The 17318-nt window shown below is 46.0% G+C and overlaps 2 protein-coding genes across 2 annotated transcripts in view; one reads left to right on the plus strand and one right to left on the minus strand.

Moving 5' to 3' along the window:
- The window catches only part of DERL3 (derlin 3), a 5993-nt gene extending 5556 nt beyond the window's left edge, over positions 1–437 (minus strand). The window contains exon 1 of the mRNA XM_009330848.1: positions 285–437. Within this exon, the coding sequence (XP_009329123.1) occupies positions 285–437 (153 nt within the window). The remainder of the gene's footprint in view (positions 1–284) is intronic.
- An 8950-nt stretch (positions 438–9387) lies between these two features.
- The window catches only part of LOC103922601 (solute carrier family 2, facilitated glucose transporter member 11-like), an 11045-nt gene continuing 3114 nt past the window's right edge, over positions 9388–17318 (plus strand). The window contains exons 1-7 of the mRNA XM_009330758.1: positions 9388–9408; positions 12006–12104; positions 12678–12838; positions 14111–14235; positions 14966–15095; positions 15288–15436; positions 17034–17221. Of these exons, the coding sequence (XP_009329033.1) occupies positions 9388–9408; positions 12006–12104; positions 12678–12838; positions 14111–14235; positions 14966–15095; positions 15288–15436; positions 17034–17221 (873 nt within the window). The remainder of the gene's footprint in view (positions 9409–12005; positions 12105–12677; positions 12839–14110; positions 14236–14965; positions 15096–15287; positions 15437–17033; positions 17222–17318) is intronic.

The following is a 17318-nucleotide window of genomic DNA, read 5'->3' on the forward strand; positions in this document are numbered from 1 at the left end:
CGGTGCCCCGCGGCCGGCCCCTCGGCGCGCGGGAGCCGGGGGGTCTCAGCGGGTTATTCCCGCGACCGGAGAACAGCCGGTTTGCTTGGAGGGAGAGGGACACGCCGCTGAGAGCTGGGCCGTGAGAAGGGGCACCTGCGTGAGCGCCCCCGCTGGCGCGCCAGGCGCTCTATGGGTCAAAAGGGCCTCGCCTTCGCTAATGCGCAAAGGGCTTTGGGTTCTCAGTAATTCACGCTAAAACCCCCGCTTCCTCTTGGTCGGAGCAATGAGGGGCTTCCCCGAGCCGTGCGCCATCGCGCCAGGCAGTGCCAGGTCGAAGCCAAGAGCCGGCGTGGTTCCAGCAGGTGCAGTGGGTCGGGCGCCGGGGTGCCCTGGGGCACGGCGCGTTCCGCTCCCGAGGAGAGCGCCGGGTGTCTCTGCTCCCCGCGCAACCGCATCACGTGTATTACAAAACGCTCTTTGAAGGGATGGTCTGATAAAGGTCTGCATAAACCTGGCTCCTCCACGCTTGTGCTGATGATGCTTCCCAGAGCTGCCTGCCGTGCTCGGGAGTCGAGTCTAACGTTACAGCCACCCTGGTCTCAGACGGAGGAATGGCCTTGGTGTTGGGTTTCTGCAGGAGAGGGTTAAGCTGTCATCAGAGCCTTAATAAGCCATGAGATTTCCCTTTAAACCCTCCGTTAATGGGAAATGAAATCACCGGCGGGGGGGGGGGGCTGTGGGTTTTTCACACCGGCGGGGGAGGGAGTCTGTGTGTTTTCCACCACCTCCACCCTGACCGCCCTTTGATGAAGAACAAAACCCAGCTGGAAGATGAGGGGACGGGGGGTTAAAGCAACACTGGGGGAGAGAGGGGAGAAGACAGGAGGCAGGTGGGCACCCGTGCGACCAGGGGACAGGTTCCTGGGCGCCCCGGGCGCTGCAGTGCTGAGAGCCGACTCTGACCTGGCTGCTCCGGGGGGAAGGAGGAACCGCTCCAGGTCAGAGTTGCATTAGGGATCCTGGGAATGGAGTCGAGGGGGGAACTTGGACTTTGAACTGCAGCAGCGTCGATAAGCTTGGCTGTGTTGTTACAGGCTTTTGGTGGGAGCTGGGATGGATGCGAGAGCTCTGGCAGGTGGGAAGAGCTGAGCGTACAAGGAAAGACCGCTCCTCATCAGGGCCGGGAGCTCTGCAAAGGGCTGCCCGTATTCATGTGGCTATTTCAGCCCAGATGCCCCGCTGCTGCAGCTCGCAGCCCCAGCAGAAGGGGCGACTGCGTTTAAGAACTGAGAGCAAATGAATGAATTACGAATGAAATAAATGAATAAATATCCTGCTCCTTTGGGTGGGGGATTAGAGGTTCCCTATCCGCTCTCACTGCCTGCAGGCAGCTGAATTCAAGCGCTGTGATTCCTGCCCCTTCCTTGTTTGAACGTTGGAGCCTCTCTGCTGGAAGGAGGTCATCATCCCGGAGCTCGGTCTCGCTAGCTCCACAGAGATGAGAATCCAAATGATCAATCCCACTTACTCCCTGTGGAAGACTATGTGCAAATCAGACATTGCATGAAATCTAAAAAAAAAGTCATCAGTTTCTCATTTTTCTGCTTTTCCCTTATTTGCCAGCCAAAACTGGAGAACTCTACTTGTCCAGGTTTCTACTTAAGGCCTGGAGAAGCGATGAGATGCATTGGAAAGCTCACCATCTCGCACCAAAAGAGGCCAAACAAATCTCGGTGACACCCCCAGTTCCCAGGCTGCTTTCTGCCCATGATCTCACTCCCTTCAGAGCTCAGCCAAGCTGACTTCATGCGCTGCAGTACGCCCTGGGGCAGCTTTAGTCTTTTTTGTAATCCTTGTCACATTTTATGGGTTTTGGGAGTTATGTCCTTCCACAACTTCACATCGGCCTAGCCACGTAGCTGAGTTCACATTATATACCTTTGTAGTGATGCCGACATGCCGCCTTCTATAAAATCATGGAATCTAACTAAAAGCCCGAAAAAAGCAAACCCAAACTCTTTGTCTCAGCTGCAAGAAGGTATGAGGGACTGCCAGAACAGAAACACCGCTCAGGAGTTTCTTTGCTGATTTCCTCCCGCCTTGTCCTGTTGCCCTTCCCCTGCCCAGGGACCCAAGGCAGATGTAAGCACAGGTCTGAGCAGCAATGACGTACCGTTGCTGCCTGCCATCTTCTGGGTTCCCCTTCCTTTCGGAAGCAGTTGAATTCATGTCAATGATGTGCAGCATCCGTTTCAAAACTCAAGACATCAGAAACTCAGAGTTTCCATAAAAGTATGCCTGATGCCCAGACTTCAGCCCATTTTGGATGGGCTTTGAGAAAGGTCTCCGTCTGGGGGCTCCTGGAGCTGCCCGCGGAACTAATTGGAAGAACTCCCATCTGTAACCTTTGCTCAAGTCACTCACAGGAAGAACTGAAACATGGTGGTACCAGAGGCAACTCTCTTTTCCAGACAGTATTTACCCATTCTGCATCTGCAGGCTTAGTCATAGTAACCTGTTGTACTGTAAACGTTTACTATGCACAAACCAACTCACAAGAAAATATTCCTGGAAAAGAACTAGTGTGTGTTGCACACTCGCCACCGTGGATTCATTTGGCCTCTGATTTAAAAATAGATTTCCTGAAGGGGAATGGTTTTGCACATACACAGTGACAGACCGCTGCTGGACCCTCCTGTTACCTCTGTTTTGGTTTTCCCAATTTCTGGGGTCATTTTAAGGAACATGCAAGCATTTGCCTGGGGTTGCAGGTAAGCTTAACCCTGCAACAGAAACTCAACAGCTTCCTGTCTCAGTTTCTGCAAACCAAAATAGCAAAGAGTTAGAAAACAAAGAAAAAAGCTATTAACTCTCCCCATGAGCTAAACAGCACATAACCCTCAAGAAGGCACATGAGCAAAGATAAATGGGCTGTTGCAGTGTTCATCTCTTTTGTTTGTAGTAAATTATTGTGTGTAATTCATGTTTCCTGTCCATAAATGCCAGAGGAACTTGAAGACATGGAATCCATTCTAATTTAGTAAAGACAAAAACAACTCCTTTTGAGCCCATCTGGAACTTGTTTTTATCGTAATTGTTTTGGGCTCAGTAACGAGTTCAAGATCTAACTGCCCTCACTAATTGTTTCAAGAACAAACAGATGCTTTGTTTAAAGACGGCAGCTCCCATTTTGCCCAGCACAGCACTCCCCGGGATCGCAGGATGAAAGGAGCTGTGCGCCATGTCAGCACAGGCCTTAACGAGCTTTGGCGCCCTCGCCAGGGGTGCTCACCTCCGTCAGCAGCCGATGGGGCGGGAAACCAGCCCCCAGCCACGCTCTTGATGAGTGTCCAGCCGGTGACATGTGCCCTTTGCTCTTGAACACTGTTGGCATTTTGTTTGTAAATTCATCTGAGGGCCTTTTGCAACATGTCCTACTGTGACAAGTCATACCTGGCCTGATGACACATAGGCACCTCCTGCAGCTGGGCTATAGGGCACACAACAGAGAGAGTTCGTTCCCTGGCCACCTAACCCCAAGCCCCTCGGCTGGAGTAACGCTCCATCCCCCTGCAGTAGAGCCCCAATTCTTTTCTTCATTTGAAAACAAAGATACCTCACCACCACCCGCTCTGAGAGACTCCCCCCACCAGGCTGTGAGGCTGTGTGAGCTCACAAGGTCTCACCCACCCTAGTGCTCCCCAGGACACGCCATACCCGAGATCCCTGTTAGCCCCAGTTTACAAGAGGTCGCTGCATGACTGACGCACTGGCACTAGGAGCACATTCAGACAGAGCAGCACTGGGCTCCCCTACAGGTGAGCCACAACAGCCAGAGCGACCTTACTGGAAGGTTATTTCAGCTCTCAGACTCAGTCCTCGGTGGCATGGACAACAGGTGCCAAGAGCTCCAGATCCATCACAGAGTAGTCGCTAAGAGTTTCTGCTCCAGTTTTGGATACAAGGCTCCATGAACCCGCTGTGCGTAGATAAGCTGTGTAATCATAACTGCCCGAGGCACTTGACATGTTTACTTTTCAATGTTTAATGGCCATATATAAATTCTTTCTCCTTCATTGAAGGATTTCCTGTCCCAGTCAGCTAATTCTACAGTGTGATGCCTGAAGTCAGGAGAAAGTGAATCATACAGAATTGGATCGGATTTTTTATTTGTTTGTTTGTTAGAAACCAAAGATAGCACTTAGAGCTCATCCCTCCGAGGACATGTGGTTTGCACAGGGTTTGCTGTAAATCAAAGTTTATGTTATTTTTATTTCCTAGTTTTTTTTAGTTCAAAAATATAGCTTTGCATCTGGCATATCATGACAAAGATCTCACCTAAATGTCCTTGAGCAGAGCCTGATCACATATCCAAATAAAGCACCTCTTCCAAAACAGCTTCTGATCATGAGTTGAAGACATCAAGCAAGAAAACATCTGTCTCTTTGCACAGTTATTTTTTTCCAGTGCTTAATCGTTCTTGTTAAATTCTTCTGTCTTGTGATCTGTCCTCTACACCATAGGTCGCCTCCCACAGCTGTCAGTGGGGAATATCCTTCAAGGGCCTTTATTTTGTAACATCCATTTCATAAGCAGTGTGGCCAAATCAACAAGAGAACTGAAAAACAATGCTTGTTTCTTATAAAAAGAGGTCTATGTTCAGCTGCACAATAGCAGCACGTACAACTAAGCATGCTGTCAGCTGTTGACCCCTGCAAGGAGTCAGAAACTGTATTTGCACCTTGGTTTTCACCAGAGGCTTTCACTATGTGTCCTAGTCCAGGTGCCTCTCCGTAAGCCAGGGGACAGCTCTAATAAAAAGCTCCATCTGAGTGTTAAATAAGAAATCAGGATGAGTCTGGCACTCCGACACACAGGAACAGAGGTTTTGTTCTGCCAAACAGTTTGTTCTCTCTGGCCTTTGGGTCACCCAGTTTCAACTAACTGCCTACATCAGCATCTGACACAAAGAAGGAAGGAAAGGGAATAGTTCAGCCACAGCACGACCCACAGCTCACAATGGACTGAGAAAAAGGTATTTCAATTATTTTTAGTATTTTGGGCTTTCTCAGTTTTCCCAGAGAAGCTCTATTGCTTATCAGGAGGATGAAAATGCAGACTGCTGATCCAATGCACAGAACATAGAGCCATTCTCCTGACATCCAAAAATCCTAGCTGGCAAAGAAAAGCAGCTAGATCCCTTGGCTGTATCAGCCCTCGTGTCCTCAGAGGACTCAGCTCCCATGTATCTCCGCTGGTCTGGAAAGCATCCCAGTGACTCTGTGTGGTAGCAGAAGCTCTGTCAGCATTGGGTCCCTGCCCTGAGAAACCTCTGCAATGAAGCCCATTTCCTGAAGAACTTACACAGTGTCTTGAACTTGCATAAATTGTGGTTTTTTTCTAAGGAACATTAGTGAACAGAATAATGGTGTCACAGCAGGGCACTCATTTCCTACAAAGAAAATCCGTTTTAACAGCTAAGTAAGTTCCATAAACACTGCTTTCACCATAAAAACAGCAGACCTGCTGGCTGTTTCTTGAGAAAGCTGCTTGTTTGTAGATGATGTTATTTGTCTTCTGTATTCTGAGCGAGTCCTGCAAGAGTCAGGACAAGCAGACAGAGGTACTTCGTATTTCACTGTGATGGTCCTTACAGGAAAGAGAGAAGGGTTTGCAGAAATAGCCAGGCTAGAGTTTGGGAGATAGCCAACAACCAGCCAGGGAACAGCTCCAAATCTCTCCTGCGATTTACAGTGCAGTGTTTGCAGGCAGAATTCATCTTGTAGATCCAAGCCTCACAGATGGAAATGGGGCCCCTTTTCTCCTCTTGCAGTGTAATTGCAGTTGGTCCAGAGGATCCTGGGGTGAAAACACTCTAAAACATGGGAACCACCTCTCAGAGCATGGCAGATCAAAGAGCATGTGTTGATGGTGTTTCCTAATGGTAGGATTACTACTTATTCCCGCAGTCAGATAATTACAGGCAGAGACTGCCGTCACATTCTCCAAATAACTACTCTCCCATGCTCATGGCATCATATTTCACCTTGAGTATGACAGGTTTGAGTTCAGTGAAAAAGTATGTGAGGGAAGAGGGTGGTAGGTCCCCGTGGTGGTGCTGGAGACCTGCTGGGTTTATGTGAAGGCTCCCAAAGCCAGGAGTTTGAGTAACTGCAGTGCGGTGGTTATACCCTGGTGATAGACCCCGAGACTGGAGATTTCTCATCTACACCAACTGCGACTCTGACATTGTGAGAACTTATCCTAAGGGCTGAACATTGGGAATGCTGGTTTTTTTAAGGTGCAGCAGGAAGCCAGTTAGAAACAACCAATGTGAACACCTGTCGGCACCATATAGATGCTATGTAGGAGAAAAAAATCTATCCATCCACTCCTCAACAAGGCAGCTGTTACTAGAAAAGACAGGACAACCTCCAGGAACTCCCATTTCTAGCTAGCCAGCTGCACACCCAGATCTAGCCACAGTCCACAGCATTTCACTGCCTACCCGCAGGACCTCACCCATCTCCTGGAGCTGCCATAAGCTCACCTGCTATTTCCCTTCTCTGACCAGAGACTGCCATAGGCAGTTGCTTCCCTTCACTGCACAGCTTGCAAGCTCTCTGGTTTAACCACCACATACAAGCACCAGGAATGAGTTTTCTCTCATTCTGCCCTTGTGCCTCTAGGATTTCCTTTGGACTGTGACGAATACCACCTTCATCTTTTGTTAAATAGAAGAATGTGCACATATTTGCCTTGGAAAAATAAGACAATGCAATGGTCTAAGCAGGCAGTCCTTGACCAGGCCGTTGCAGAAAGATACATTTCTGTTTGGCTGCAACAGAATACCATCAGATTCATGGTACTCAGGCCCAGGGACTGGATGGAGACCAGACTGCCTGGGTGAGCTGCATTCCTTTGCCTTTTATCCAACTAGGGACATGTTTTGACATGTTGGCCTGTCTAAGGAGCTAGAAATGGAATAATCCCCATCTACCTCAAAGGCTCCCATGATACATCTCAGTGACTAGAACAATCAGGGACACTCCACCTGGTAGCCGCAGGCTGAAACTCCTGTACGCCATCACCTGAGGTGACAAAGACCTGCACCAGGTGGTCCCTGCTTATAAGATGCTAGGAAAAAGGAGAAAGCTCTTGCCTAATACAGAATATGTATTTTTTGTCCTGGAAGAGATCTATCCAAACCTGGTCTCATTCAGAGTAGAGAGCAGGAAGAAACTACAGCTTTCCTTTTTGAATGTATTACTGTTCTTGATACGTGCTGCCTAAACTATACATCAGTGGCTGTTAACTTGTACAGTTACGTACAGTTATGTCTATTTCCCCAGTGAAAAAGTTATCGTTTGGGAAGCTGTTAGAAGTAGTCCTCTGACCCCTGCCACACGCCACAGGCAGCAAACTGCTGGCATGTTGGATTCAGAGCCTAATGCAGGAAATTTTGTACTTCTCCTGCCACTTAGTGGCTACAGCTGATGCAGCACCGCATCCCTACTTACACATTCATAAGAGGATTCTTCTGCGATGTGGAACAGGTTTATATTTCCATACAGGTGTAGTAAAACCTGAGTAGCAACAAAGAGGCATTTTTTTAAAAAATTTTGCTTATTTTGAATACTTTGAAATCTGTCAGGCCCCTCACAAATTGCACTCTGCAGGATGAAAGGATGTTAAAATACCATGATTACTCCTGAAGGCCAGATATTATGTGAAACAGCAGCTTTGCTATTATTGCTGACAGTGCAATATGCCTCCATCTCCGCTGGGCCCCATCTCTAGGATTCATGAGGATACACCATTTCTCACTGCTGGGGAGTGCCTTTCTGTTTTATGGAAAGAAGCAAGCCTGTCATTGCTGTTACTGCTGCCTTTGCTGCCTTCTGTAGCTTACATGGAAAAGGGAACCATTTCTGGAACAATAAGCAACTGCCACATGAGCCAAACCCATTACACAAGGCCTGTCAGTTACTCTGTCCCAATTAAATGATGGGTAGTTAACAAGGGAAGAGTATAAAACTCACAGGCTAGTGAAAGATAAGCCAAAAGACAAAGATGAAAGGTCACTGAAGAAGCCACTATTACAGTGGGATGAATCCTTTTTGACTCATTAGAATTTAGCTGGAGCCTCTTGGGGGTAGAGGAGGGGCTTCTACTGCATAGAGTTATTTAATTTTTAACCAAGATATTAAAAAAGAACTGAGTTTCAATTTTGTAATCCCAGGGTGTGACATAAATCCATCGTACGAAGGCTCCTCCACCATGCTTCTGTGAACAACTATGGTGAAGCTCAGTTGATTCCTTGATCAGTATCTCCCAAGCACAAAACCAGTTATAGTCCTTGGTATAATCAGCCCCTGTTGCCCTCAAAAGGGCTCTTCTCTCTGCCCTCTGAGGCCGTAGGGAGAAAAAGGCTTAAAGAACAGCAGGATAATGCTGTGCAAGAGGTTGTGACAACTCAAAATGAACTGGGAACATTTTGATCAGATATGCATTCTTCCCCCAGCAGCCTACTCTCCCATGCCCACCTCAGCACTAGGTTTACCTGCAACACTACATATTACGTAGATATATTACATATTATGTAAAGTGCACTTTAATATAATATATAATGTAATACCTATTATGTATTATGCACTTTAGAAGCAAAAAAAGTCACACGGCATAAGTAAAAGCAAAGCCCTCTGCCTCCTGTGAAATGAAAGCCAGAGATGATTGTTTGGTGACAAAACCGAGTGCTGTAAGCGTTGCTATTTGCTCTGTGCCGGGCTATGGAGAGGGAGCAGGACTGCAGCCTTCTGTGCATCAGCATACAGTCCCTTGTCAGCAACAGCTGGATTGCGTGTATGTCACCTGGACATAGACAGGAGTACAGTGAAAGGGCTTGGCATAATGAGGGATTTGAAATGTTTGGGGTTCGTTCATTCCTGTCACTGAAAAAAAAAAGAGTCTGGTTTGTCTTTCAGATCCTAGACTGGGTTCCAGGACAAATACAGTCAGAAAAAAAGCTGTAGTTTACTTCTGCTTTGATCACACTTAATCAGACAAGTGCTAACGGGCAACTGTGCCAGACGCTTTGAGAGGGAATTTATGCCATAAACCATACTGGTCGTCAAGAGGATTTAGGCAGCTCTGGATCTTGCAGAATCATTTCCCCAAACTGTCATCTACTTTCAAAAAAAATAATTGAACTGTCTTGCTAATGAACGTGCAGTCCCGTTTTGAGAATGTAAATCAGCTGGCAAAACACCTGCCAAGTCAAGTGTCTTATCCTAATGTAATGGGTGACTAAATACACATTCCTATGCTGGAGATTTAAATAATCCTTTGGAGCACTGCTGAGAGTACCAGAGACTTTGGCAGACAGAGGAAAACCTACCAAAGAGGATGAACAAGCTGCAGAGACTGGTAAAAAACATCTATTTTACTATTATTGTTGACAGATCTTTTTTTTTAATTTGAATTTTTATAAGGCTGTGTAAGTACTATCAGGTTCTTGTAGAATAATTTGTCCAACTCATCACAGTCCTTGGGATAAAGCTGACGGACTAATGGCTCTCCTGGCAGCTGCATGCCACCACAGTGGCTGGGACAATAGTGCAGAAACTGAGTGTTAAGGAAGGTTTGGGAAGGTCACCCTGTAAATACAGCTCAGCTCTGAGCACAGAACTGTTTGGTGGCTCCTGAAGGGAGAAGCAAACCATTTTCCCTTAGCTCATGGCCACAAAAGAGCTCTGTGATACAGGACCTGATAGGGGATGTACTCCATAATGAAAGCAGGGAAATGAGCAGGAAAAGTGTTACATCCCTAGGCATTGTGATTAAAAAAGAAATGTACTGTTCTAGGGCGAGGAAACCTCTTTCACTTGGAGAACTAGAATAACTGGGAAGAGCAGAGATATCAGGTGCACAATCCTTAGATCAGGTCTCAGTAACAAGACCGGGAAGTGGTGTAGCCAAGGAAAGTGCAAGTGAAACATACCCGCTTCTAACTGGGACAGGAGAAAGCTCAGCCTCTTCTTGCTGCAGGATTGGAACAGTCTGGCTTCATTTCTGTCCTGGGAGAACGTCCTGTCTCACGCTGGTATGGAAGTTATTTACTAGAAAAGGCTTTGAGGAAAGGAAAAATCTAAGATTATTTGAATTTGTGATTTTAGCTCTATTGTGAGACTAGGCAAAACTTCCCTTTTCTTTGGTAGATGGCTCTGTAAGAAGAAAATGAGGAGGTAGAGCAGAAAGAGCTCCCCAGTTTTGGGTTATCTAAGTTCTTCTCAGGGTCAATGGGGTCATATTCATGTAGCAAAACATAATCTAGTCTGACATGCGCCACACTAGCTGGCGAACAGCCAAGCCTGAGCATGGGCTCTTTATGTCACCCACAGAGCTGTCCCACTGAGAGGGGTTTGCAAGCAGGGGGCTGGCAAAGGCCATCCTGGCCCTGAGCCACCCAGAATATTGTGCAGGAGGTGTCAGGCTAAAGGCCAGGGGCCCCCAGCAAGTTCAGAGTGGTCTTGAGACATGGGACGGTGCTCCCTGTCCAAGGACACCATCAGGGCACAGCTTGCCAGTCACAGGATCTCACATGCAGATGGGGAAACCAAAGGCACAGGCACAAAATAGGTGTTCACTGACAAGGATGGGGGGATGACACAGAGAGAGACCAACCAACAGGGTGGTGTGGCTGCAACGAGGAAGGGATGTTTGCTGATGGTGAGGTGAACGTGGAGACATGATGCTGCTGACACTCAGCTGTACTCCTCTACAGAAGCTGTAGGTCAATTTGAAGGCAGAGTCACACAGGAAAGTGTCCAGGCAAGAATGACCTGAGGCTTACAAACATGACAGAGGAGGAAAGATCAACAAAACTCTTTAGAAAGTTTCTACACAGTGTCCCTGGCTCTCCACAGTTAGCCCCAGTGTTGCTCTGATGTGAGACACCCATTTATACTATAACATTCAGGGCATCCTACTGCAAGGGGAAAAAAGATGCATGTTTTTTGCTCGCAAGCCTGCCAGTGAGCTCTCAGTTCCCATACTGTGTCAGCCAGGACAGCTTGTTCTACACCCTTCAGAAAGGCAAGAGACCTCACTTTTATACCAACACCCTGATCCCATGATGCTGCATGAAGCAGCCCCACTCACCTGCCCGTGCTTCCAAAGGCATAGCAGCGGTGTTAGATGGCAATATAAGCAATGGGCAATACTGATGAAGAGATGACTTCAAGGAGACCAGAACACAGCACAGGACCCACTGTCTGCCACGTATTTCACCCATATCATAATACTGAAAATGTAGAAAATATTCTGGCTGAATATGCAATTATAGACTGCTAAATATGAGAATGTATAGGAACAACTGTCTAATGAGAAAGTTCAGGAGAGTGACATTGTCTGCTCTGTACAACATGTGAAGCAGCTTAGGAAAGGCACTCAATTTAAACTAAAATATGTGTCATTACCATGAAAAGGTAGAAGAAATAGCATGCCAATGAATCAGAAATGCACTGGATATAAATGGCCATGAGAAAATCCCCCACAGAGAAGCTCCGTCCAATAGAGCTTAGCAAGAAATGAGACAGAAGTCATTGAACTTTGGCAATGCTTCTTGAATAATTCATCATGTGAGTACAGGGTTTTGTAATGAATTGAATTAATTGAAGCAATAACACCAGTCTCTACCAGTATTTACTGTTTTTGCAATGACTTTTTGTAAGCATACACATTAAATATTAAACCAAAGACACTTACAGGCCTTTGCCCCAAAGCCGTCCCAAATTCTTTGTGAATGGCAAGGAATTATTAATACTATTCTGCAGTAGACGGAGATAGTTTACTTTAAAAATCTGGGCTTTTTTTCTGTCTTTAGCCCCTCCCATTTTACGACAACATTCGTAGCCTATTCTAATCTTCACTTCACACCACTCAAAGTGTGAATGGACCAAATGTCTGTTGAGCCATTTTATTCTGTGCAAGGAAGCCATCCATTTTCTATCCATCTTCTTCAGCTTCAGAGCAAGATCCTGATTCTGACAATATGTGCCGCTGGGATTGGAGGCACTTTCCAATATGGTTACAACATCTCCATCATCAATGCTCCAACTTCAGTAAGTACTGCTAGTCTGAGAGCCTCCTCCTGAGACAGACACTTCCTTAGTGTCCTCAGTCTGGCTATAAACAGTGGCCTGCCACTGAAAATATGCAGTCTGCTAATACTGAGGGTGAGAAGGGAAGGATGTGTTGTTCCCCCTGTATAATTCACATCTGAGGTACAGGACTTTGTTGTCAAGAGCCACCCTTGAGCAGGACCTAGTGTCACAAGAATTTATTCAAAAGCCTTGTTTCAACTGCTTTAGCAAATCTAATTCTAAAATTTTCCTACCTGCATCCTTTGAAATTGACTTTTGCCCTTAAATTCAAAGTTGGACTCATGAAATACATTTTTAAATTATCCAAGATAGCTACATACAGATACAAACCAAGTACAACTTTTCAACAGCTACAGTTTTACACTCTTAACCCTCTGTTCAAAACACGTCTAAGAACTGGAGGCCATTTTCAACCAAAGGTTTGGAGGCATGAACACAGAATAAACAGATATATTAATAAGGAAGCCTCTACATTTCTCAGTGTCCTTCATCTGTATGTTGTGGTTATGCAGCACTGTCCTTCCCTCTCAGTACATCCAGACATTCATGAATGAAACCTGGCTGGAGCGCACTGGTGTTCCCCTTGAGAGCAACGTGATACTGCTGCTGTGGTCTTTCACTGTCTCTGCGTACCCTCTGGGAGGACTCACTGGGGCGGTTGTTGCTGGTCCCATGGCCATCATGTTGGGAAGGTAAGAGGGTGCTGGATTTTAATTTAAGCTTTGCAGCTTCCATTAGTCCAAGAGGAATTATAAGCCCTACAGCAAAATACTCACTGTAGTTAAAAATCATGAAAACGTTTTCTATCACAGATCAGTCTGCCATTAACATTCTGAGCTGGCAGGGAGAAACTACCTGATACGGCAGTATTTCATGTCTCAACACCCAACAGGGAACAGTTCTTTTCCCCACGTTACCTTCTCATCATATTCTGACCCAGCTGAAGTGCTACAAGGATTTCAGCTCAACTCCGTATCACAGTAACCACCTACATAATCACCACCATTTTTGTGCCCAGTTTTCTCCCATCCTTTTAAATAGGGAATCATGAAAGAACAGACCAAGGATTTTTCTTCAAAACTAACTGTGGGAATTGGTAGGAATGACGCCGGAAAAACTGCAAAGAGCAGTTGTTGGATCCCAGGTCCTCATGTCTCACAGGCTGTATCCATCTTTTTGACTGAAATATTTCAGGAGGTATCTGTTAAATCTTCACAGTTGCTTTTCTTCCCTGTGCTTGTGTCTCTGAAAAATATCTGTCTCTCCTCACCTATCTTTCATATACAGCTCTATCCCCAGTTCTCTTCAGAAAGAAACCTGTTAGTGTTACTAACATAAACTAATAGGAAGTTAGATTTTGCCTCCCTCTCTCTTGACCCCCAAATTTTCCTCTATGTGCTATCACTTTGGTTTGTTCCTCTTATATGATGAAGCAGGGTTTTGGGTGGGGCTGGGGGACCGTCCCCCATGGCTCATTTGTTTCATGAGGATCATACTATTACATGAAAAATGCCTGTTTCAACAAATTAGCATTTTCAGACCAAAATGCACATGACTTACTGAAAGAATACTCCTCTCCATTCAAACAGGAAACTGTGTGTGAGTGCAAGAGCCATGAATCTGGGTGAGGACCTCATGATGCCTTCGGTGTGTCTAAAGTCAGCACTGCAGGGACACCCTGTGGTCATGCTGGTAGTTGGAGATGACCCTAATTATATCAGCCATGCAGATTATCTGTAAATGCTGATTCCTGTTTTCATAACAAGACACCAAAACTGCTGATCTGCCGTCTGCACACGGACACCTCATGTAGGGCTTTGGGTAACCAGGATGTTCTGTGGTGGAGCTGAGCAGCCCACCTTGAGCTTCCAGGCATGGCAGGTTGTATCTGCCATGTGAAATGTTTTATCTGATAACTAAACCTGACACACGTGTGCTCACAACTGTGTCTTTTCTTTCTGAAGGAAGATGTCCCTGCTGCTGAACAATGTCTTTGTGATCATAGCCGCAGTCTTGTCAGGATTCAGCCGAATGGCAAAATCCTTTGAAATGATTATGCTCAGCAGATTTTTTACTGGCATGAATGCAGGTACGGCAACATGAGAAACTTAACAGTACAAACATGATAACAAGTATCAATTAGAAATAGAAGATATTTAAATAGGAATGATCCAAGACATTAAAACAATTTATCCTCTAGTCTGACCACACACATGTATATGAATGAGGAAGTTGTATATACAGATTTTACACTTTGCTTCTAAGGACTTTTTTTAAAGCATACACAAGCATTTTTTTGTGTGTAATGCACATGTGAGTATCTGTGTGCACTCTGCGCACTGGGAGGGGAGCCCTGGGAGAAACTGAGCTGAAAATCGATCCCTATCTGCTTTTAAGAATGTTATCAGTCACTCATCAGCATGAGCATCAACATTAAAGTTTTTATAGAAGTTCATCCCAGGAAACAATGATTGACACAAGTGACTCAAAATATGATCTTCCCCCCAAAATGGGGGACTAGAGTGAAGCATCACTTACAACCTTGGATTTGATGCTGAAAAGACCATAGGACTGAGGCCCTGACAGGTTTCAGTTTCATTATCCACTACTACTTATGAGTATGGAAATGTATGTTTAGCAGCGTATACAATGAATAAGAGGGAGATTAAAGGTTTGGGTAAATAATAAGCACGGCTAGATCAGTCATCACATGGCCTGCAACAGAAGAGTCCATCTGTCAACCTTGAGAGGTGTCTGATTGCATTTGTCCTCGTCTCCTCTGTCTCAAGCTGAGGTCAGCATTTGTCTGCCTTGCCCAGGTGTAAGCATGAACATTCAGCCCATGTATCTGGCGGAAAGCGCCCCAAAGAAGCTCAGAGGAGCTGTGGCCTTGACTTCTGCATCGTTTACAGCCCTGGGGTTGGTGCTGGGGCAGGTTGTTGGACTCAGGTAATGTAGAGTGAGAAGCCCAGTTTATACTTATTAAATCTCTTCTCCTTTTCTTTTCTTTTCTTTTTTTTTTTCCCCTTTACCACCCCCCTCTTTTCTTTCTTTTCCACTGCCCATATGCAGCAGAGGGTGCTGGGCTCTTGCCAGGTTGTAAAATGTACTGTGCCAATTACGGTGGTTTTTTTTCTCTAGGGAGCTACTAGGAGGGGAGGAGAGCTGGCCATTCCTTTTAGCTAGCAATGTGGTGCCTGCCCTGATCCAGCTCACGGCTCTGCCTTGGTTCCCTGAAAGTCCCAGATACCTCTTGATTGACCGTGGAGATAAAGAATCCTGCATCTCTGGTGAGTTTAGGGTGACTGGCAGCCTCTCACTGAGCATGTGAGATCTGCTGACTGGGCAGATGAACAGCAAGAAGGTTGATATTGTATATTCTTAACATACAGTCCAGCATGTTCAGTCCAAAGCAGATTGAAATGTAGACTTCTCTGCAACACAAATATTCTGCTTGGTGACTCTACCAGCCTCCTTAAATGAATATAAAAGCTTCAAGCCCAATACCATGGCTATGTCACTAGTCTCATGGATAATGTTTTTCTAAACCAGAGGACTGTATTTGGTCTGTACAAAATATGTGGTGCCATCAATGTTTGTAACTGCATTAGCTGCTGCACCCTTAAACACTGCCCAGGTGGTGGTTGGGTATGTATTTGTATGAACAACCACAGTAATGCTGAACACAGATGAATGTATGTTTTTTTGCATCCTGCTTTGGTGCACAGACTTGGGCCCTGACCTTTTGAGAATGGTGCCACAACTTTTACGTGTAGGAAGTGTCATATCAAGTTCCAAATATGATCACTTCCTCCTTCCAAGCTAAAGAATATTCTATAATCTTACATATTTTTGATCTATTAAGATAATTGAAAGGCATGTTCCTACAAAAGACTTTTCTGCTACGAAGGTAGGGTCAAAAGGTGGGACTTGGGTTCAGACATGGATCTCTTGGAGTGGGTCCAGAAGAGGGCCACGAAAATGATCAGGGGGATGGAACGCCTCTCCTATGAGGACAGGCTGAGAGAGTTGGGGTTGTTCAGCCTAGACAAGAGAAGGCTTCGGGGAGACCTTATTGCAGCCCATCAGTACTTAAAGGGGGCTTATAAAAAAGATGGCGGCAAACTTTTTAACAGGGCCTGTTGCGACAGGACAAGGGGGAATGGCTTTAAAATAAAGGGGGGTAGATTTAGACTAGATACAAGGAAGAAATTTTTTACACTGAGGGTGGTGAAGCGCTGGCACAGGTTGCCCAGAGAGGGGGTGGATGCCCCAACCCTGGAAACATTCCAGGTCAGGTTGGACGGGGCTCTGAGCAACCTGATCTAGTTGAAGATGTCCCTGCCCACGGCAGGGGGGTTGGACTAGATGACCTTTAGAGGTCCCTTCCAACCCAGACTATTCTATGATTCCATGAGTCTATGTTTTGTAACTATGAAGTGAAATAAATTCTGGTTAAAGAACTCATGACTAAATTTGAAGCCAATTCATATTAAGAGATTTGCTTAGATTTGTAGCATACAAATCCCCATACACAGAGCGGCTGGAATTAGTTTCCAGGAAATATGTGCTGTGTACCAAGAACACCTTAATTGCCTGCATTTCCCAGGGAAGTCACTTGAGATCTGAGTCAGAAGCATGGCTGCTGAAATGGCACTGGTTGGAAATATTCTTTGTCAAACAATAGTGAGGGATTTGCACTCCCTTTCCCCCAAATCTTTCAAGTGGCTGCACCACAACTGGCCATCACTGTGAAGGTAACACCATGATCACAGACTATGTCCTACAGCTTTCTGCAGCCACCACTTGCTGCTCAATCCTTCACCCTGCAGAGCAGGCAAACTGAAGGTAAAGTTCAGGGGATGAGAGGTTCCCTTTTCCTTGCAGCACTGCAGAAGCTCAGAGGGAACAGTGACCTCAGTGCAGAGCTGGAAGAGATGCTGGCTGAACAGGCTGCCGTTAAAGGTCAGAGAGCGAAGAACCCTTGGGAGCTGTTCCAAAATCCAGCTTTGAGGTGGCAGCTGATGAGTATCGTTGTGCTGAGCAGTGCCATGCAGCTCTGTGGGAATGATTCGGTAAGCAGCCTGGCAGCCACAGCTATCAGCGGCAGCACTGTATTGCCAGACACGGTGCAGGCTCTTGGGGTTAACATTCCTTCTGCAGGAGAAGAAG

This window comes from Pygoscelis adeliae, unplaced genomic scaffold (genome assembly GCF_000699105.1).
Source record: "Pygoscelis adeliae isolate BGI_AS28 unplaced genomic scaffold, ASM69910v1 Scaffold358, whole genome shotgun sequence".
In the NCBI taxonomy this organism is placed as follows: domain Eukaryota; kingdom Metazoa; phylum Chordata; class Aves; order Sphenisciformes; family Spheniscidae; genus Pygoscelis; species Pygoscelis adeliae.